Source organism: Hyperolius riggenbachi, chromosome 9 (assembly GCF_040937935.1).
Source record: "Hyperolius riggenbachi isolate aHypRig1 chromosome 9, aHypRig1.pri, whole genome shotgun sequence".
NCBI lineage: Eukaryota > Metazoa > Chordata > Amphibia > Anura > Hyperoliidae > Hyperolius > Hyperolius riggenbachi.
In genome coordinates, this window is record NC_090654.1 from 93072096 (window position 1) to 93095112 (window position 23017).

General features: G+C 44.3%; 1 protein-coding gene across 2 annotated transcripts in view; it reads right to left on the bottom strand.

Moving 5' to 3' along the window:
• The window catches only part of SV2A (synaptic vesicle glycoprotein 2A), a 241764-nt gene that overhangs the window by 90705 nt on the left and 128042 nt on the right, over positions 1-23017 (bottom strand). For both annotated transcript variants that reach the window (XM_068253195.1, XM_068253194.1), the window contains exon 3: positions 4584-4764. In XM_068253195.1, coding sequence (XP_068109296.1) covers positions 4584-4764 — 181 coding nt within the window. The remainder of the gene's footprint in view (positions 1-4583; positions 4765-23017) is intronic.

Genomic DNA, 23017 nt, shown 5'->3' on the forward strand with positions numbered 1-23017 from the left:
GTGCTCGAGCACCCCCTAGAATTGTCCAAGCACCCCCAAAGCACCCCCTGGAGTGAACTGACTTCAGGCGTCTAAAAGACGCCAAGTCAGTTCACACAGCGGCAGCACGGAGCAGCAGGCAGGGCTACGGTAAGATGGCCGCCCGGAGCCCTGTTCTGCAGACTTCGAGTCTGCAGTGCATGGCTTCGGGCGGCCATTTTCCAGTAGCCCTGCTCTCTGCATGCAGGCAGGAAGTCTCGTCGTGACGTCGGGAAGGAAGAGGATCGCGGGCGCTGCGCGCCACAATGAGGTCGGGACAGGAGGTCGGGAAAGAAGGTCTTCTGGCTGTAGGTGAGTAAATGGGTTTTTCTTTTCTTTTTCAGGTGATGCTGATTGTGCATATTGGGGTCATATCTACTACGGATTGTGCAAATTGGGGTCATTTCTGCTACCGATTGTGCATATTGGGGTCATTTCTGCTACCGATTGTGCATATTGGGGTCATTTCTGCTACCGATTGTGCATATTGGGGTCATTTCTGCTACCGATTGTGCATATTGGGGTCATTTCTGCTACCGATTGTGCATATTGGGATCATTTCTGCTACCGATTGTGCATATTGGGGTCATATCTGCTACGGATTGTGCATATTGGGGTCATATCTGCTACCGATTGTGCATATTGGGGTCATATCTGCTACCGATTGTGCATATTGGGGTCATATCTGCTACGGATTGTGCTTATTGGGGTCATATCTGCTACCGTTTGTGCATATTGGGGTCATATCTGCTACGGATTGTGCATATTGGGGTCATATCTGCTACCGTTTGTGCATATTGGGGTCATATCTGCTACCGATTGTGCATATTGGGGTCATATCTGCTACCGATTGTGCATATTGGGGTCATATCTGCTACCGATTGTGCATATTGGGGTCATATCTGCTACCGATTGTGCATATTGGGGTCATATCTGCTACCGATTGTGCATATTGGGGTCATATCTGCTACCGATTGTGCATATTGGGGTCATATCTGCTACCGATTGAGCATATTGGGGTCATATCTGCTACCGATTGTGCATATTGGGGTCATATCTGCTACCGATTGTGCATATTGGGGTCATATCTGCTACCGATTGTGCATATTGGGGTCATATCTGCTACCGATTGTGCATATTGGGGTCATATCTGCTACCGATTGTGCATATTGGGGTCATATCTGCTACCGATTGTGCATATTGGGGTCATATCTGCTACCGATTGTGCATATTGGGGTCATTTCTGCTACCGATTGTGCATATTGGGGTCATTTCTGCTACCGATTGTGCATATTGGGGCCATATCTGCTACCGATTGTGCATATTGGGACCATATCTGCTACCGATTGTGCATATTGGGGCCATATCTGCTACCGATTGTGCATATTGGGACCATATCTGCTATCGATTGTGCATATTGGGGCCATATCTGCTACCGATTGTGCATATTGGGACCATATCTGCTATCGATTCTGCATATTGGGGCCATATCTGCTACCGATTGTGCATATTGGGGTCATATCTGCTACCGATTGTGCATATTGGGGTCATATCTGCTACCGATTGTGCATATTGGGTTCATATCTGCTACCGATTGTGCATATTGGGGTCATATCTGCTACCGATTGTGCATATTGGGGTCATATCTGCTACCGATTGTGCATATTGGGGTCATATCTGCTACCGATTGTGCATATTGGGGTCATATCTGCTACCGATTGTGCATATTGGGGTCATATCTGCTACCGATTGTGCATATTGGGGTCATATCTGCTACCGATTGAGCATATTGGGGTCATATCTGCTACCGATTGTGCATACTGGGGTCATATCTGCTACCGATTGTGCATATTGGGGTCATATCTGATAACGATTGTGCATATTGGGGTCATATCTGATAACGATTGTGCATATTGGGGCCATATCTGATAACGATTGTGCATATTGGGGCCATATCTGATAACGATTGTGCATATTGGGACCATATCTGATAACGATTGTGCATATTGGGACCATATCTGATAACGATTGTGCATATTGGGACCATATCTGATAACGATTGTGCATATTGGGACCATATCTGATAACGATTTTGCATATTGGGACCATATCTGATAACGATTGTGCATATTGGGACCATATCTGATAACGATTGTGCATATTGGGGTCATATCTGATAACGATTGTGCATATTGGGGTCATATCTGCTACCGATTGTGCATATTGGGGTCATATCTGCTACCGATTGTGCATATTGGGGTCATATCTGTTACCGATTGTGCATATTGGGGTCATATCTGCTACCGATTGTGCATATTGGGGTCATATCTGCTACCGATTGTGCATATTGGGGCCATATCTGATAACGATTGTGCATATTGGGGCCATATCTGATAACGATTGTGCATATTGCGGCCATATCTGATAACGATTGTGCATATTGGGGCCATATCTGATAACGATTGTGCATATTGGGGCCATATCTGATAACGATTGTGCATATTGGGGCCATATCTGATAACGATTGTGCATATTGGGGTCATATCTGCTACCGATTGTGCATATTGGAGCCATATCTGATAACGATTGTGCATATTGGGGTCATTGGACATGTTTTTTGTTAAAATCTGCTCACATTACGTGTATTTTCTTGAGAAAACCTGCACAATTATGTGAATTTTCTGGGAAAAGGGTCACCAAAACTTGGGCCCTCTGTCTTTGCGTTGCACTTTTAAAGGGAACCCGAGGTGAGAATAATATTGAGGCTGCTATATTTATCTCCTTTTAAGTAATACCAGCTGCCTGGCTGCCGTGTTGGTCCTCTGCCTCTAATTCTTTCAACCATAGACCCTGAACAAGCATGCAGCAGGTCAGGGGTTTCTGACAATATTGTCAGAACTGACAAGATTAGCTGCATGCTTGTTTCTGGTGTAATTCAGTTCACTACTACAGCCAAATAGATCAGCAGGGCTGCCAGGCAACTAAAATTGTTTAAAAGGAAATAAATATGGCAGCCACCATATCACTCTCACCCTGGGTTCACTTTAAATTACAGTTAGCCCCGCCCTCATCCGGCCATGACCACGCCCTTTTTTCCGTCGCGGCGCGCTTAGCGCGCCACAGGTTGTAGCCACACCCATTTTTTGCCGCGGTGCGCTTCGCGCGCCGCAGGTCGTCAGCTCCCCCGGAAATTGGTCCAGCACCTGCATAGCACCCCCTAAAAAAAAATACTGGAGCCGCCACTGGTTTTGGGGTCTTCATAAAGACCAAGCAAATTGATTATATACTGTAATGTATAGTGCCGCAATCCTACTTTGCACTATGAACACTCTCTAAGAAACTGCAGCTTATAGCACAAAGTGTGTTGCAGGAGGTGGCCTGGGAGTAACCAACAGAGGTTGAATGGAGCTCAGAAATGGCCCAATCATATGCACTTCCTGATGGTTTGGAATGGCCCAACCCCAGGTCAGGATTAATGAGCATTAAACCTTGCATACAAACCAAAATTATTGGCATCTCAATAAAAATCACTACTGATCAAGCATGGATGATTTGATTGACTCAAGTAGTTGCAACATAGATATGAACAAGCTCAGCCACTGAGTGACTACAAAATATTAGAAAAATATTTGTGCTTGGAGTGGAGTTTTAACATGATCATAATACTATAAAAAAAACCTTACTGTTACCATTCCCTAACCCTTCCTTCTGCTGAGCTTTCTGACTCTGAAATCAGCTAAATGTACTGTACCTATTGGATTCACTGTCATGATGCCCCTGCTCCCCAACACTAAGCCAAGATCACCCAGCTCCAAGAATGCCCCCCCCCCCCCCCCCAGTATCATTATAGATAACCATCTCAGAAGTAGTACTTGATTGTGTACAATAGGGGCCATCTTCTTTTATCCAGGATTGAACTTCATCCCATCAGTAGCTGATAACCCCTTTCCCACAAGAAATCTTTCTCTAATAATGCATTACATCGGTGTGCCTGATAATGTGGTGAAACCCCTTCCACAATGTGATATCAGGGCCCTGATGAACCTCATTGCATTATGGGAAGTAACAGCTGTTGCCACTGCCAAGATATATGCAGTATATCGTCTTTTTAGACTATCGCATTGCTAGTGGGTGTGTTTATATATATAGGCAGTTGGTGCTGTCTATTTTTTTATGTCTGCCAAGTGAACAACCTGCAGGCTCATGGTGGATCACACAACATGAACAAATTACATGGCAAGTATGAATCATTTCTTGATCTATCATCTAATTATTGACTTCTCACTTTGCAATTTTTTGATCTATTGATTTCCTTTTTGATTACCTCATAGAATCATAGCCTTGAGAGACTGTTCCCTCAAGTTATATAATAACTGTTGACCTCATCCCAGAGCTGAAGTAGATGATGCTGGTGGTCTTGTAGCGTCCCATTCTAATATAGGCAGTTTGCAGGGTTGAAGGCAATATTTTTTCGGATATCTTAGTTTGTAAGCACAACCAGTAACAGCCATTGCTAAGTAAGCTTTCTGGTGACATATTTAGCATATGACAAAATGGCTACTCACCCTACTCCAGACAGAAGCCTACAGAACAGGAAGGTGCCATAGCCTTGAACAAATGAGGAGAAGAAGCCAAATACACTGTTGACAGAGAGGCCAATGAGGAGGCACTGTCTTCTCCCGATACGGTCAGCCAATCCTCCCCACAAGAATGCGCCCACCATCATGCCCAGGTACACAATGAGACCTGTTGATAGAATGACAAAAGTAAGCATCCTAAAGACTCCCCTATAGTACATTTACACAAATAAGTACAATTTTAAACAAAGCTTAATTTTATTCCACATCTTGACTTGAGAATCCAACAAACATTGAACTGAAGCAAAAGTGATAGTACATGTTATGATACCTTTCATGAACCTGAGCAACTGAAACAGCATGTGATAGAGACATACATAACTGGATCTTAAATTCAGAGATAGCTCTATGTTAATATTTATTATTATCATTACTATGTATTTATATAACGTTGACATTTTCCACTCTGCTTTACAGAATATATAGTTTTGTCACTAATTGTCCCACTGAGGGGCTCACAATCTAATATATCCATAGTCTAGGGTCAATTTAGGGAGAAGCCAATTAAACTATCTGTATATTTTTGGGATGTTGGAGGAAACCGGAGTGCCTGAAGGAAACATGGGAACATACAAGCTCTGTGCAGATAGTGTCTTGTCTGGGTTACGAAGCGCTGCAAGACCCATCCCAAGATCACAGGAACCCAGTGTCTTCACTTTCCCTTTCAACACAGCAATCTGTACATTATGATGAGAAAGCAAGCATTTGGTAATAAATGCAAGTGTATGTGGATCTTTATTTCCACCTTCTAGAGATTATTTTCTGTATGTTTGGGTTTAAATTAGCCTGTCCACCAACAGCTCCTTTCTGTGGTTTGTAAAACATGTGACCACAGAGCTCCACCTCAAATCGGGTGAACACAGAGCCCCACCTCAAATCTGGTAACAACATTCTTCTTTCCTCTATTATATCTCCATCACTGTACACATCTGGTACTCAATGGTCAAACTATATGGTTCGCCTGGGCCTAGATGCACCCCTGCCCTTAAATAAAAGCTCTGGTTAAAGCTGCAAGAATTGGCAGATGTCAGCAACAGTAGCTCACACGCTCGCCCATAAATCATTATTGGTCTGAAACTCTGCCCCATCGGCAAACTGACACGGCCATTTTTATCTGGAGTCTTTCAAAGCTCTATATGTCTCTCAATTCTCTAGTCTTCCACGCATTATAGGCCTGCACCAAGCTCAGCTGTCGCCTGTTAGGCCACGGGCCAAGGTGACACAGGTAAGGGTGGCCACAGAGTTTTGAACACTTAAGAAAAAACTGCCACGGCAGTTTTGCAGATGGAGGGGGAGGAGTTTCAGACCTCTAATATTTTACGGGCATGCAGGTGATATACAGCTGCTGACACCTGCCGATTCTTGCAGCTCAAGCATAGAGCTTTACATTAACACTTACTGTATTAAAAAAACAAACTTGCAACTTGCAAACTTGCAACTGTTCTGGTTGTAACAATATTTGTATTTCTTGTGATTCACACACCCTTGTAGCACTAAAAAACCTGCCACAGTAATTCACTAGGGATGACGAATGAGGTATAAAAAGAGAGAGAGAGAGAGACCAAATAGAAAACCTGAATAACCAAAAAACACTATTTGTAAAGCTGAAGTACAGCATTAGGGTTTAAGCTTTGAAATTGAATATGGTTCCCCCTCCTTAGCAAATATTTTCAGTACATCTTTACGTAGAATCAGGAGATATGTACTGACAAATAGGATGTCTTGCCTATCAATACATAAGAGATACCCTTTGCTGGCTCATTTTAAAGGTTGCGGTTGAGTTGTACCATGTTAGCCATTAGTAAAAGAATCAGTTAAAGTGGATCTGAGATAAGCTTTTACTCATTGCATGATTGTGTTCCTTTCATATAGTTTTTAGGTCATTCCTCAAGCCAAATACGTTTTTTGTTTTGTTTTAATACTCTAATTCCATATAAACTAAACAAGCCTCGCCCACAGCTTCTCCAGAGAGCCTTGGCAGTTTGAGCCTTAGTTTTTTTAGGGTTTATGGGAGCTCAGTCTGGGCAGGAGGAGGAGGACGTTACTAGCCAGAGATTTCAGAGGCAGAGCGGAGGAGGTAGGAGGAGGAAGTGAAGTTTTCACAGGCTGAGGGCTGGAGATGCTATCAGCTTGCCTGTGTGTAATGTGACAAACAGAACATGGCTGCCCTCATTGTATCACAGGAAGAAATTATCATAAACTGTTGAAGCTGTTTGCAGCTAGATTTGCTGTGTAAACTTTAGATAAGATATATAGACAAGTTACTTGTCATAGTTCGTTTTTCATCTCGGATCCTCTTTAAAGGGGAACTGAAGAGAGAGGTATATGGAGGCTGTCATGTTTATTTCCTTTTAGACAATACCAGTTGCCTGGCAGCCCTGCTGATTCTCTGCCTCTAATACTATTAGCCATAGCCCCTGAACAAGCATGCAGCAGATCAGGTGTTTCAGTGGTTCAGACTTATAAGTCTGATCTGACAAGACTAGCTGCATGCTTGTTTCTGGTTTTAATCAGATACTACTGCAGAGAAATAGACCAGCAGGGCTGCCAGGCAACTGGTATTGATTAAAAGGAAATAAACATGACAGCCTCCATATACCTCTCTCTTCAGTTCCCCTTTAAGTAATTGAGTCTGAAGATGGCATAGCAATAAAAGCAGTGTGGGTGTATTTTGTTTTCCATTCACAATAGCCTTGCTAAACTCCAGTGTAATTGGGATAGCAGCAGTGGATTTGGCTACCAGATTGTAATGGAATAGACCATGTTAATAGGTAAAGAGACTACAGATTAACTGTTCATTTTCAAAACAGTCCTCATTCATTTTCAAAAAAAGGAATAAAAAACTATTATTATTTATTACTATTATTAAAAAATAACCTATATAGTACTTCAGCCCTATAAGGAGAGTAATGGGTTACACTTTTCTTATCAGCTAAGTGATGCCTTTTGATAGCTGAGCAACAGGTCTCTGATTACAGCAGAGCAGAGAGGGAGAAGAACTGCTTTGCTACTTCACTACTGTGGTACTCACTGCTCTGACAGGAAATACAATCATTTGCTGAGAGAGCTGAGAGGAAACATACACAAATATGCACGAGTCACTAAAACGGACTCTGCCTCCTGCAAACAAGTGATCGCTTGGGTGTTGGACAGAATGCTGTTGGGTGAAGGGTGTTGGAAGTATCAACAGGATTACTTAAACTGCATTATAGTAAAGCAACAAAAAGATGCCACTGGGTATGTGCTGCTATGATCTCTATGGTATTGTGATTTCCTGTATTCATTCTGTGTTCCTCTTTGTTCTAAGTAAGCTGCATTTTCTGGTGGTGGTGTATGATTTATCTCTGCATGTTTTGCTTTAGTTAAGAGTTCTAACTTGTTTTATTGGGTGCCTATCTGTGTGTACAGACCACTCTGCTCCATCAGGGAGGGGGCTGTTGGTGGCAGTGGGCCTTGGGGGCTGAAAAGTACAAATCCAGTCCTGAGGATACCTTAGCTTGGGAATGGTTCTCATTGAGGTGCATTGGCAAAATAAATGCTGATAAATGATCATTAATAGTGTATGATCAGGAACTGCTTTACACAAAGACTATTCTCTTTTGTTGAGGTGAAGAGGTTAGCTCACGCTTCCACGCTGCTACTATTTATATACGTGTGATGCCGCGTAACAATTAGACACTCTGGTAAGCCAGCAGGGGTAATGACATTGAGAGCTGGCATCTCTGGTGAGCAGCTGTAAATGAAGCTGTTATATGGCAGATCTTTCACCTCTTCTCCACAGGAGGCCAGAAAGGTTTATGTTCAGCTAAGGATGTCTTCATTCCCAGCCCACACAGCTTGCTGCTCGCTGCCCTCATAAGAACTTGCCTTTGTAACTGCTGATGAAGACTGCATTATTACTAGCTTTTGATCCCTGCTCTGCCCCTGTTGGCAGGAATCCAGCCTTGCCAGGTCAACGTTCTGAAGCATCACTTTCTTGGGATTATGGGAAATCCCAGCATGCCTTTTGTGACACTAGCTACAAAAAAAAAACGACCTGACCTCTCATACAACCTAGAAATATCTTCTCCATAGAGAACATAACGTATTATTGAATATACCACAAAGGACCAACATCTGACGTGCTTCATGTCAGTGTTTTTCAATATTTTTACTGCGTATTTGCCTGTATAACCGACATTGCTTATTATAACCTATTTTAAGAAACACCATCTCAGTTACCACTTCATACAGGATTGTCTGTTGGGAACAATCTATAATTGTGTACAAAAGCCTAGTAAACATTTCCTTTGCTTTTAATTAACTAAATTCATTTAATTAACTTATTCAGGTTTGTTATGTTTTATGTATTTTTCTAAGCTCAAAATCTACTATGCAGCCTACTATTTTTATATAAAAACCCACCAAATAACTTCATGTGCATGGAAGCAGTATCAGTCACCGTTGCTCTTTGTATCTCTGTATTTTCCAATTACATTGCAGCCTATCCTGGCAAGATTGGGAAAACTAAACAAATACGTGTTCCCTACAGCAGTACATGTTTTGTAGGAAACCACAAATATGCACAGGTGGAGTAATTAGTGTTGCAGCAGAGCTGATTAACTACTTCTGTGGATTTATACAAAACATGCAGTGTTGGTGGGCCTTGCGGTCAGGGTTAGGGAACACTTCCCTACAGGAAAAAGGGCCCTAAATGCACTCAAATTAAACTTTTATTGAGTCAGATAAAAATAAGGAGCAGCAACATATATGTATACAGACTAAGACAGTGCTATACAGGATGTGTCAAAATAACGGCACATATACGTCAAGGTGAGTGGTAAATCATCAGGTAGGATACTATGGTGAGGATCAATATCTCAAGATAAATACTGAGGTACTGATTATCAGGCTCGGCTATATCCGTAAGCCAGACCTGCAAGGTGTAAATGCACCATTCCACCAAACAGTACTGACCCTACACTCACAAATGGCTGGTAGTACAGTGAGGTGGTGAATATTCCTTCATCCACACATTTCTAGACATGTTTTACCCGTAAAGGGCTTCATCAGGAGTATGGGTCATTTGTGAGTGTAGGGTCAGTACTGTTTGGTGGGCTGGTGTATGTACTGTACACCTTGTAGGTATGGCTTACGGATATAGCCGAGCCTGTTAATCAGTACCTCAGTGTTTATCTTGAGATATTGAGCCTCACCACAGTACCCTACCTGGTGTTTTACCACTCACATTGCCGTATACGGTATGTGTCGTTATTTCGACACATTCTGTATAGCACTGTCTTAGTCTGTAAATATACAGTATATGTTGCTGCTCCTTATTTTTATCTGACTCAATAAGGGCCTGTTTCCACTAGCCACCGCGCGCGGCTGCGAGACGCACAGCGGCACTTCCGGGTCTGCATGGCTATGGGATTCGCTGCCTCCCATGCGAAAACTGAGGGCAATGCCGGCCGAATCGCTAGGGCAAGTGATTCGGCCTGCGGGGAAACTCTGCGGATTCGGCCCGGTTTCCGTGCTAGTGGAAACGGGGCCCTGAGAGTTATTTTTAATGCGTTTAGGGAGTATTTGCCCCGTAGTGTGGAAGACTGGGAAATTGTCCAGTCCAGACTCCGCCTCCTCTGCTATCGGTGTTCCAACCTCCTATGTTGTAGAGCTTGGCTTGAGGGGTTGTTCAAACACGGGTTCCCCTCCAGAAGTCATGGTGGCATGGCGCTTTTGAACTTCATGACATGTAAGGTGAAAGCCTAGGACTGCTAGGCTGTTGGCAGTAACTTAGAGAGTGGGCATGTGGGCACATGGGAAGAGGGTACAGCATAGAGCTCAGTCAGGTGGGGGACGGAGGAGAGCCTCAAAGCATTCCTGAACTGGACAGTAGGGATGCTCATTCAGATTCTGTAGAAATTAAATTTCAACATTTTGGAATGGAAACCGTTATTTCCGATCGGAACTAAATACCGCATTATTGCAACTCTGTAATTTTAGCCCAATCACAAAACTTTGAAGCATTGGACCAATCAGATAATGCAGAGTCAACTCTGAAGTATTTGGCCATCAGAGGATGCGAAAAATAACAGAAAAAAAGACTCCTCGGAATACGGAATACGGAAATCTGCAGAATCGGTAAATTCCATTGGTGCAAAACAGAATTTTCGTGGAATTGAAAATCTGCTTTTTCGACCATCCCTACCACTTGGTCATTGAGTGACTGTGTTTCAAGGTTACAAAAAGTGGGCGGATACAAATACAAATTTCACTGGGAAAATGTAAACTGCAGCCATTCTTAGACCTCTTGCACACTACAAGCAATTCCGATTCCGATTTTTGATTCCGCTTTAAAAAAAAGTACTGCATGCTTCTACATTTTTTAATCGGAATCAAAAATCGGATCGTACAAAAAATCGGAATCGCTGTAGTGTGCAAAAGGCCTTACACTGTTAATGCCAGGGTTCTCAAACTTTGCACAGTTGGTGACTGGGACTAATATTCAAAAAAGTGGGTGGAGCCTACAAAAGCAGAATATTTTATTGCTGCCATTCTTGCACTGTTAATGGCACAAGCCTCAAACCTGGTACAGTCTGTCATTGAGTAACTGAGTTCAAATTCAGAAAAGGGAGTGGAGCCACAAACAGCCAATCAGATGTGTTTCATTTCAAAGGGAAAATACAAATTATTGATGCCAAAGACCCCAAAGCTCACAAACTTGGTCATTGAGTGTTTGTGTAATAGGGTTAGAAAAAGGGGGAAGAGCCAACACCAGCCAAATACATACCTGGGCTACACCGGGTCATCAGCTAATTTAATAATACAAATTTTACATTCCTTCATGAAAAATTGTAAAGAATTTTTGAGATTTTTTTATCTAATGTAGACAATGTCATTCTGAGTACCTGGAGAAATTTTAGTAAAAGATAAACAAGGCCAAAAGCCAATATTTGATGGCCACGATGTTTGGGCCCTCAGGTAGGAATGCATTAATTATAGACACAATTCTGTAGTGGAAATCACTGCATGGGCTTAGGAACGCATATGTATTAGTACGCAACCGGTAAGCTGGATGCAGGGAATGACTGCTCAGCCTGCTGCCGCTCAAATCCCTGGCAGCATCAAAATACTATCCCCCCTCTGAGTCGTAGCAATTCAGAGAGAGAAGTAATTTAGGGTCCTTACGTGCCCCGCCTAGTTTTGGCAACCACCTGCTTCATCAGGAACAGTTCCGATAACCATTCTCTTCAAAGTAAGTTTGTTGCTGCATTCTTAAATAAAAGATAAAGCTTTACCATGCCATGAAAACACTATATATAAACATTATACAGAAATTCCACCACCTTTCAGCAATGTCTCCTTGGCAGAGTTATCACAATTGGTGAGGAGCAGAATACCCAGATGGATAATGTAATAGTTAAAGACACCACCTCTAACATAGGAGATCAGGGTACAAATTTTGTTGCTTCAGGTCTTCGGTGATTAGCTGCTTTTTACTCAAAAATCCTGACGGGGAATGTCCAGCCATAAGTTTCTGACTACAAGCTGAATCACACGTGGGTTCTGCACAGAGGCGTAGCTAGGGTTTTCAGCGCCCGGGGACAAAGACTATTAATGCGCCCCCTAAGGTGAAGGGTCGTGACCAAATGTGGGCGTGGTTATGGGTGCTCCACATTTGGTCACGCCCCTTCAAATGTACATGGAGGTTAGCAGGCTCACGCTCACCCACCCTCCCTCAGTATGTACCTTCCAGCATGTTCCAAGACAAATTCAGCAATCATGAGCCCCCCCATCAAGACAAATTCCGCAATCATGAGCAAACATGAGGCCCCCAACATGACCAACTCAGCAATCATGAGGCCCCCAACAAGACAAATTTAGCAATCCTGAGGCCCCCAACAAGACGAATTCAGCAATCATGAGGCCCCTAACAAGACAAATTCAGCAATCATGAGGCCCCTAACAAGACAAATTCAGCGATCTTGAGGCACCCAACAAATCATGAGGCCCCCAACAAGACAAATTCAGTAACCATGAGGCCCCCAACAAGACAAATTCAGCAGTCATGAGGCACATAAATAGACAGCATTTCACATAAATAGGCAGAATGCCCCCTTAATATGGTAGACACCTCTCACCTGGCAGCAGTTCCCCAAAATACACTCAATCTGACAGCAGTGCTTCCCCAAAAATAGGTAGCCCCAGGTCTATAGGTGTCCCCAGAATAGGTGGCCAGCAGTATAGATGTCCCCAGAACAGGTAGCCAGGGGTAGAGATGTCCACAGAACAGGTAGCCAGGGGTATATGTGCCCAGTATATGTAGGCAGGGGTATGTGTCCCCAGTATATGTAGCCAGAGGTATATGTGCACAGTATATGTAGCCAGGGGTATATGTGCCCAGTATATATAGTCAGGGGTATATGTGCCCAGTATATGTAGCCAGGGGTATATGTACCCAGTATATGTAGTTAGGGGTATATGTGCCCAGTATATGTAGCCAAGGGTACAATATGTGCCCAGTATATATAGCCAGGTGTATATATGCCAAGTATATGTAGCCAGGGGTATATGTGCCCAGTATATGTAGCCAGGGGTATATATGCCCAGTATATGTAGCCAGGGGTATATGTACCCAGTATATGTAGGCAGGGGTATGTGTCCCCAGTATATGTAGCCAGAGGTATATGTGCCCAGTATATGTAGCCAGGGGTATGTGTCCCCAGTATATGTAGCCAGAGGTATATGTGCCCAGTATATGTAGCCAGGGGTATATGTGCCCAGTATATATAGTCAGGGGTATATGTGCCCAGTATATGTAGCCAGGGGTATATGTACCCAGTATATGTAGTTAGGGGTATATGTGCCCAGTATATGTAGCCAAGGGTACAATATGTGCCCAGTATATATAGCCAGGTGTATATATGCCAAGTATATGTAGCCAGGGGTATATGTGCCCAGTATATGTAGCCAGGGGTATATATGCCCAGTATATGTAGCCAGGGGTATATGTACCCAGTATATGTAGTTAGGGGTATATGTGCCCAGTATATGTAGGCAGGGGTATATGTGCCCAGTATATGTAGGCAGGGGTATATGTGCCCAGAGTAGGTAGCCAGGGGTATATGCCCAGTATATGTAGTCAGGGGTATATGTGCCCAATATATGTAGGCAGGGGTATATGTGCCCAGAGTAGGTAGCCAGGGGTATATGTGCCCAGAGTAGGTAGCCAGGGGTATATGCCCAGTATATGTAGTTAGGGGTATATGTGCCCAATATATGTAGGCAGGGGTATATGTGCCCAGAGTAGGTAGCCAGGGGTATATGCCCAGTATATGTAGTTAGGAGTATATGTGGCCAGTATATGTAGGCAGGGGTATATGTGCCCAGAGTAGGTAGCCAGGGGTATATGTGCCCAGAGTAGGTAGCCAGGGGTATATGCCCAGTATATGTAGTTAGGGGTATATGTGCCCAATATATGTAGGCAGGGGTATATGTGCCCAGAGTAGGTAGCCAGGGGTATATGTGCCCAGAGTAGGTAGCCAGGGGTATATGTGCCCAGAGTAGGTAGCCAGGGGTATATGCCCAGTATATTTAGTTAGGGGTATATGTGCCCAATATATGTAGGCAGGGGTATATGTGCCCAATATATGTAGCCAGGGGTATATGTGCCCAGAGTAGGTAGCCAGGGGTATATGTGCCCAGAGTAGGTAGCCAGGGGTATATGCCCAGTATATGTAGTTAGGGGTATATGTGCCCAATACATGTAGGCAGGGGTATATGTGCCCAATATATGTAGTCAGGGGTATATGTGCCCAGAGTAGGTAGCCAGGGGTATATGTGCCCAGAGTAGGTAGCCCGGGGTATATGCCCAGTATATTTAGTTAGGGGTATATGTGCCCAATATATGTAGGCAGGGGTATATGTGCCCAATATATGTAGCCAGGGGTATATGTGCCCAGAGTAGGTAGCCAGGGGTATATGTGCCCAGAGTAGGTAGCCAGGGGTATATGCCCAGTATATGTAGTTAGGGGTATATGTGCCCAATATATGTAGGCAGGGGTATATGTGCCCAGAGTAGGTAGCCAGGTCAGGTGTCCCCCTCCCCAGCAGGAGGGGAGCAGCGCAGAGAAGAGGAAGAGCTGTTCTCCCTCCCTCGCTCTCCCCTCCAATGTCCGGGTGGCTGGCAGCGGCGGGCGGAACTTACCTCCGTCTCGTCGCAGCGCCGGATGGATCTGCCACTACTCTGGTCTGGTACAGACCAGAGCAGCGGCTGCGCACCCAAACTTCCGGCCGGTGTTCCAACTAACTAGCATACATTGACAGAATAGCATACATTTAAAGTGATATACCCCTTGTTAGTAGAATCAGTGTCCCCTTGCCCGCTCGCTTCGCTCGCTGGGATGCGGGCTCGGTCCTCGCTTCGCTCGGACAACTTTTTATTCTAACTCTATGTCCACTTGGATAGTGGAGATTGCACATCAGCACACAGGCAGCTAACTGGGGTTGAAAAGGTTAATGCTGCTGATGGGTATTATGGGGTTAATGTCTGCCCTGCATGACTTTGCACATGCTCAGTAGCATTTGTATGCTATTCTGTCGGGTATGCTAAAATGTTGGAACACCGGCGCTGGAGCGAGACGGAGGTGAGTTCCGCCCGCCGCTGCCAGCCACCCGGACAGTAATGAAGGGGACAGCGAGGGAGGGAGAGCACCTAAGGTGAGGGAAGGAGGGGGGAGATGGCCCCCCTTCCCCACCGTCCGCACAGCTCTCCCCCTTCTCTGCGCTGCTCCCCTCACCCCCCGCAAGAAAAAAAAAAAACGAAGCTCAGCTGGGCGCCCTTGGGGACCAGGCGCCCCGGGGCACTTGTCCTACCCCGACCCCCCCTAGCTCCGCGCCTGGTTCTGCAATGTGACATTGATCCAAAACACACCAGCAGGTCCACCTCTGAATAGCTTAAAAGACAAAATACAGGTTTTGAAGTCCGGACTTGAAACCAATTAAGATGCTTAAAGGACTACTGTAGGTGTGGGGGAAATTAGTTGAACTAAACCGGGGCTTCTAATTGTCCCCTGCAGACATCCTGTGCCCACGCAGCCACTCACCGATGCTCCGGCCCCGCCTCCGGTTCACTTCTGGAATTTCAGACTTTAAAATCTGAAAACCACTGCGCCTGCGTTACCGTGTCCTCGGTCCCGCTGATGTCACCAGGAGCATACTGCGCAGGCACAGACCATACTGGGCCTGCACAGTACACTCCTGGCGACATCAGCGAGAGCGAGGATACGGCAATGCAGGCGCACTGGTTTTCAGACTTTAAAGTCTGAAATTCCAGAAGTGAACCGGAGGCGGGGCCAGAGCATCGGTGAGCTGCTGCTCGGGCACAGGATGTCTGCGGGGGACCATTAGAAGCCCCGGGTAAGTTCAACTCATTTTCCCCTGACCCCCCTACAGTATTCCTTTAAAGGCAGTATATACTCAGAAACCCTCCCATATGGTTTAATAAAATACATTTTTCAAAAAAGAGTGGGAGAAAAATTCCTCCACAACTATGCGTTCGACTCATTACCAGTTATCACAAACACTTGATTGCATTTGTTGCTTCTAAAGGTGGCCATACTTGATACAATAAAATTATCCGATTGTACGGCAATTCAATAAATATGATCGGATATCCCGAAATCGAAAGCTTTTTTTCATTCAACTGAAAAAATGTTTTTTATTAAATTGAACAGATATTTAAAAAAATGTATGGTGTTTGGCCACCTTAAGGGTGGCACAACCAGTTATTAGATATAGTGGGCAATTACTTTTTTTCATAAAAGATGTAGGTTTGAATAGTTTTATTTTGTTAAGAAGTAAAATTATCACTTAAAAAGGTGCATTTTTTTTTTTTTTACTTTTTTTTACTGATCGCGGCTCGCAGACTAAATGTAAACCCAGGAGACGTTTGTCTCCATTGTTTACATTGAACAGCAGCACCGTAAGGCAGATCGGCAATCAGCGGCCGGGGATCGCCGCCATGTGACAGGAGACATCCTGTCACAGGCTGCACAGGACGGATAGCGTCCTGTGCAGCCCCGATCACCAGGGGGGAGAGGTAGGAGAGGGGGGGGGGCAAATTTCGCCGCGGAGGGGGGCTTTGAGGTGCCCCCCTGCAACATGCCAGCCGGCAGGAGCGATCAGACCCCCCCTGCACATCATCCCCATAGGGGGGAAAAAGGGAGGCCATCTGATCGCTCTGCATGCAATCTGATCTGTGCTGGGGGCTGCAGAGCCGGCCCAGCACAGATCATAAAAAACAGCGCTGGTCCTTAAGGGGGGGTAAAGGCTGGGTCTTCAAGTGGTTAAACAGGTTGAACAGTTTTGACAGTCCCTAGACTCCAGGAGGGCTGCTTTCTGACTTGTGTAAGAGACTGGCAGGGACAGCAGTCCTATTACCGGCAACTATTCTCTGTGTAATGTGGGACTGCAATACAGATTAGCTCTCTGCTCCATCTCTGCTATTCTCAGTCTCACTACACTCCTCCTCTCTCTGGGCTAGTGCACGACAAAATCACAATAGCATTCGCTAGCAATTTGCAAATGTTACATAGTTATTTTGGTTTGAAAAAAGACATACGTCCATCGAGTTCAACCAGTACAAAGTACAACTCCAGCCTGCTCCCACACATATCCCTGTTGCGACTTAATAATTTGGGTTGAGGCTGCCATGATAACGGCCTCAAGTCTATGTTTCCCCCAGGCCAAAAGGTCCCAGTCCTCCCCTGGTAGCAGCATAGTGTGTGTGTATAGTGTATGTCTACTGTGTGCTGTGTGTGTATAGTGTGTGTGTGTATAGTGTGCGTGTGTACTGTGTATAGTGTGTGTGTTGTGTATGCGTGTATAGTGTGTGCGTGTATAGTGTGCGTACTGTGTGCATGTGTATATTGTATGTGTGTGTGGTGTGTGTGAGTACATGCCGCAATAAGTATATTTTATGGTAAAACGCTCTGCTGCATTACAACTATTTTCTGGTGAACCCATGCCACAATAAGTGTATTTTCTGATTTTCTGGTGAAACGCTGCTGTATTATGATTTTCGGGGGTCTATGATTTTCGGGGGTTTTGGGGGTGGGGTTCACCACAGGGCTGGGGGGCAATCACGGGGGTGGGGGGGGGGGCACCACAGAATTTCTCGCCTGGAGTGACAAAATGGCTAGAGACGCCCCTGCATGCATGCTTGACTGCCAGGGCTGGTTTTCTCATGAAGCAAGGTGAAACATTTGCTTCAGGTGCGTAGATTACAGAGGCAGTATTTTTGTACTGTGTTTACACTAACAGCATGCAGTAAGAGTAGGAGGAGGAGCGAGAGGAGAGCGAGCAAGGAGGAGAGCTCAACATTGGAGACAAGCAGCTTGTTGTGCTGTGTGAGGAGTCTGACAGTGAGTGAGGAGGCAGGAGAGCAGCAGTGTTTCACTTCACTTGCACAGCAGAAGAGAGGAGGTGGCACTGCTGTCCTGACTGTGGAGGAATGGAGTGGCTGAGGGTGAGCAGTTTGTCTACCACAGACTGACAGCCAGCCAGTGTGCTATTGTGTTCAGCTGCATCACGTCATGTGAAAACATTTAAATGAAGCAGAGTAAATTGTCGGGCGCTGTGCAATCATTCCATATGGGGTGGGTATATCCTCACAAGTTTGCCTCAGGCAGCAAAAAGTCTAGAACCGGCCCTGGTCACTGCGAATTCTCAGATACAGTTGCAGAAATTGAAGTAAAGCTATAACGACGTTCCTCTAACAGTTGAAGAAAGATGCATACTTTCTTCAACTGTTAGAGGATTAAATAAGATAAATTGTGGTTTTCTCAACATTTTATTGGCATGTAACCATTTTCAAAAAGCCTGTGCTCACCAAGTAGCCCTGGTATAGTAAATACTGTATTATCTCAAGTACCACTTGACACAGATATATTTAATAGGTTCACATGGTACAGCAAAGTCCCCAGTATCTGGCACATGCCGGTACTGCCTGAAGCAGGATACATGTGCTTGCCGGTTGCTTCAACCAGTGTTAAAAGCACTACTTTAATACAAAATAGGGGTTGCTACATATGAAAGAGAAGGCTGCAAAAGGGAAGAAACACATGCAAATGGAAGATGATGCTCAAGGGAGTTGTACACGAAAGAGAAGGGCAGCAGTACATTGAAGATAAACATGGAAGGGAAGGTTGCACATGGATTGGGAGGAGTACTGCTGTACCTGGAAGGGGAGCCGCAATATACTTGTATAAGTCAGGCCTTGCTAACCATTCAGTAACCCCAGTATGTCCTGACATAACCCAGACGAGGTCTACAAAATTTTGCAGCTTAATAGCAGACACTTAAAAAAAAATCCAGGTAAAGTTTGTTGGATCACCTGTGATCTCTACTGTTCTCCAGCCTACCAAATCAACCCCTAAATGTGCTTTGAGTACATCAGAGTCCCCAGAAGTAAAGCGATTCTTCTTCTTAACCCCAGCCAACATTTTGGAGCTTCCAGATGATAAAGGAAGCTGTAATTTAGTTCTGAGAGGTGAGGGTTGTTCTGAAGTAGGAGAAAGGAACGCTGTGATTCTCAGAATTATTGAAACTCCAGGATTAAAAGCGGAATACAGTAGTGTGATTTCCTGCCGAGTTAAACGCTTTAGGGAGAGCACATAAAAGGCATAGCAACAGTCATCGCTGCTGGTGATCCTCACTGCCGCAATCACTGAGACAAAAAATTGCCTCTTTCAAAAAAATGTACATCTTTAATCTCTCACTCATTGATGAGGTGGGAAGATCTTACATAATAATAAGGAGCAGGCTTTAGTTTAAAAGCGTTTTTTAAGAGGGTCCAATTTCTTCCGATTGTGGCATTTAGAAAAAAAAATGAGCAAAAAAAAAAAAACTTCAACAGGTTCTACAAGACACTTCATCACTGCAAAGTAACTTCTAAAGTTTTCTAACTCTAAAGTTCAAATTGAGACCATTATGGGCTTAAAGAGACTCCGTAACAAAAATTGCATCCTGTTTTTTATCATTCTACAAGTTCCAAAAGCTATTTTAATGTGTTCTGGCTAACTGCAACACTTTCTGCTATCACCATCTCTGTAATAAATCAACTTATCTCTCTCTTGTCAGACTTGTCAGCCTGTGTCTGGAAGGCTGCCAAGTTCTTCAGTGTTGTGGTTCTGCTATGAACTCCTCCTTCCCGACCCCTCTCTGCACACTGCCTGTGTGTTATTTAGATTAGGACAGCTTCTCTCTTCTCTCTCATCTTTTACAAGCTGGATAAATCGTCCTCTGAACTGGCTGGGCTTTCACATACTGAGGAATTACATACAGGCAGAGCTGTCTGCACTCTGCAGGAAGAAACAGCCTAACACTTCAGTGGAAGATAGCTGCAGGGGGAAAGAAACACACAAATGATCTCTTGAGGTTCAAAAGGAAAGCTGTATACAGCCTGCTTGTGTATGGATGTATTTTTCTATGTGTGGACATACTGTACATCAACCTACTTCCTGTTTTGGTGGCCATTTTGTTTGTTTATAAACAAACTTTTTAAAACTGTTTTTAACCACTTTTAATGTGGCGAGGAGCGGCGAAATTGTGTCAGAGGGTAATAGGAGATGTCCCCTAACGCACTGGTATGTTTACTTTTGTGCGATTTTAACAATACAGATTCTCTTTAAAGGGAAGGTCCAAGCAAAATAAAAAAATGAGTTTCACTTACCTGGGGCTTCTACCAGCCCCATGCAGCCATCCTGTACCCTCGTAGTCACTCACTGCTGCTCCAGTCCCCCGCTGGCAGCTTGCCCACCTCGGAGGTCGCGGGCCGCATTGCGTACATTTTTACGCATTCCCGCTAGTGCAGGAACAGTAACACATACATTTTTACGCGTTAGTGGTGCAACGCATAAAAATGTACGCATTGAACCAGTAACGCGCAAAAATGTACGTGTTAATGTTCCTGCACTAGCGGGAATGCGTAAAAATGTACGCAATGTGGTCCACCGACCTTCAAGGTCAGCAAGCTGCAAGCGGGGGACTGGAGCAGCAGTGAGTGACTACGAGGGCACAGGATGGCTGCATGGGGCTGGTAGAAGCCCCAGGTAAGTGAAACTTATTTTTTTTATTTTGCTTGGACCTTCCCTTTAAAGAAGATCGGGGCTAAATTTCTGAAAAGGCCACCGAGGCCCAGTCCTTGGGTGGCAGCTAGCTAAAGGGCGGCTGGACATGGAAGAGGGATTGCTGCATATGGAAGAAGAGGCTGCAAATGGAATATAGAGGTTGCAAATTAGGAGCAACACATGGAAATAGGGAGCTGCTGCCCAAGGGACCTGTGTAGAACTGAAAGATGCTGCTGTACATGAATGTTAGACATGGAAGAGGGGAGTGCACAAAGAATGGGGGGAGATGCTGCAGATGGAAGGAGAGCTGCCAATAATTGGCCTAGGGGAGGAAAAAAGTGTAAATCCGGCATTCAAGAAGACTTATGTCCTTCCTGTGCCATTGAATTTATCGTGAAGAAGCACTAATGAAATCCAACAGTTCAGCCACTGAGCGGATCTGTCAGAAACAGTCTAATCAGTCTGCACATGTCCTACTGTCGGCAGGATGCCCGCGCAGCGGGAGAGTTTGACGGACCCATCGTTTGTTACAGTAGTGCGTGTGTACGCACCTGTAGTGTGAAACTAATAGATTTTCAAACAACAAGTCGTTTGTACACGTGCTGACCAAACTATCGTTTGAACGACAGTTAGTCCACGGATCCGCCAAGCGGTTCAGTCAAAACTGCTGCTATCAGTCTAACGATCGAACATACACACGTCCAACTGTCGTTCAAACGACCGGTTTGAACGGCAAGTCGTTCAGAAATATCAGACATGTGTACGTACCTGAAAGAGGAACTTCAGCCTAAGCAAACATACTGTCATTAAGTTACATTAGTTATGTTAATTAAAATAGATAGGTAATATAATCTCTTACTCTGTATTAAAAGAACAGGCAAATGTTTGATTTCATGAGGGTAGCCATCTTTTTGGTTGAAAGGAGGTGACAGGGAGCATGAGACACAGTTCCAACTGTCTTGTGTGTTGATCACCCTCCCAGTTGCTAGGCAACGTGAATAACAACATAGGAAATCCCATCATGCTTTGCACAGCATCAGGGAAAAAAAGCCCGGGCAGTTTTCTTTGATGGGTGGAGCTTAGCTAAAAATGATGCTTTGGTAAGAAAAACAAAGTTCTGATGCTGTGAAACTGTTAAAGAAACACCAAGCTTTTTCAGTTCTGCTGAGTAGATTTTTAGTCCAGAGGTTCACTTTAACCAGCTCAGAAGATCAGGAGCTCAGCTATCTCCACTTAGAAGTGAAACTGAATCCAATTTATTTACTTAATTTCCTACAAGAGCACAGCTAAAGCAGACCTAAACTCTTCCACAGGAGAGAATTAATAACACATAGAAAACCTACCCTGTGTGTATTTAGAGATAACAGCCTGTCTAATTCTCCCTTATCTGAAATTAATGAGCTACTGTAATTTGAGCTGTCATCTCTGTCTGATCTGTGCCATGGGTGTGCCTTTCAGACAGGCTATATGTAAATACAGGAGTTTAACCCTTTCTGTATCCCAGCAAATCAGGAAGAAACTACACTGCAGCATCCCTGAAAGAGCTCTATAAGCTGTAACAAGGAAATGTTTTTCCATAAAAGTTTACAGTGGGATGCGAAAGTTTGGGCAACCTTGTTAATCGTCATGATTTTCCTGTATAAATCGTTGGTTGTTTCCATAAAAAATGTCAGTTAAATATATCCTATAGGTGACATACACAGTGATATTTGAGAAGTCCAATGAAGTTTATTGGATTTACAGAAAGTGTGCAATAATTGTTTAAACAAAATTAGGCAGGTGCATAAATTTGGGCACCCCAAAAAAGAAATGAAATCAATATTTAATAGATCATCCTTTTGCAGAAATTACAGCCTCTAAATGCTTCCTGTAGGTTCCAATGAGAGTCTGGATTCTTGTTGAAGGTATTTTGGACCATTCGTCTTTACAAAACATCTCTAGTTCATTCAGGTTTGATGGCTTTCGAGCATGGACAGCTCTCTTTAACTTACACCACAGATTTTCAATTATATTCAGGTCTGAGGACTGAGATGGCCATTCCAGAACATTGTACTTGTACCTCTGCATGAATGCCTTAGTGGATTTTGAGCAGTGGATTTTTGAGGGTCGTTGTCTTGTTGAAAGACCCATCCCTGGCGCAGCTTCAACTTTGTCACTGATTCCTTGACATTGGTCTCCAGAATCTGCTGATACTGAGTGGAATCCATGCAGCCCTAAACTTTGACAAGATTCCCAGTCCCTGCACTGGCCACA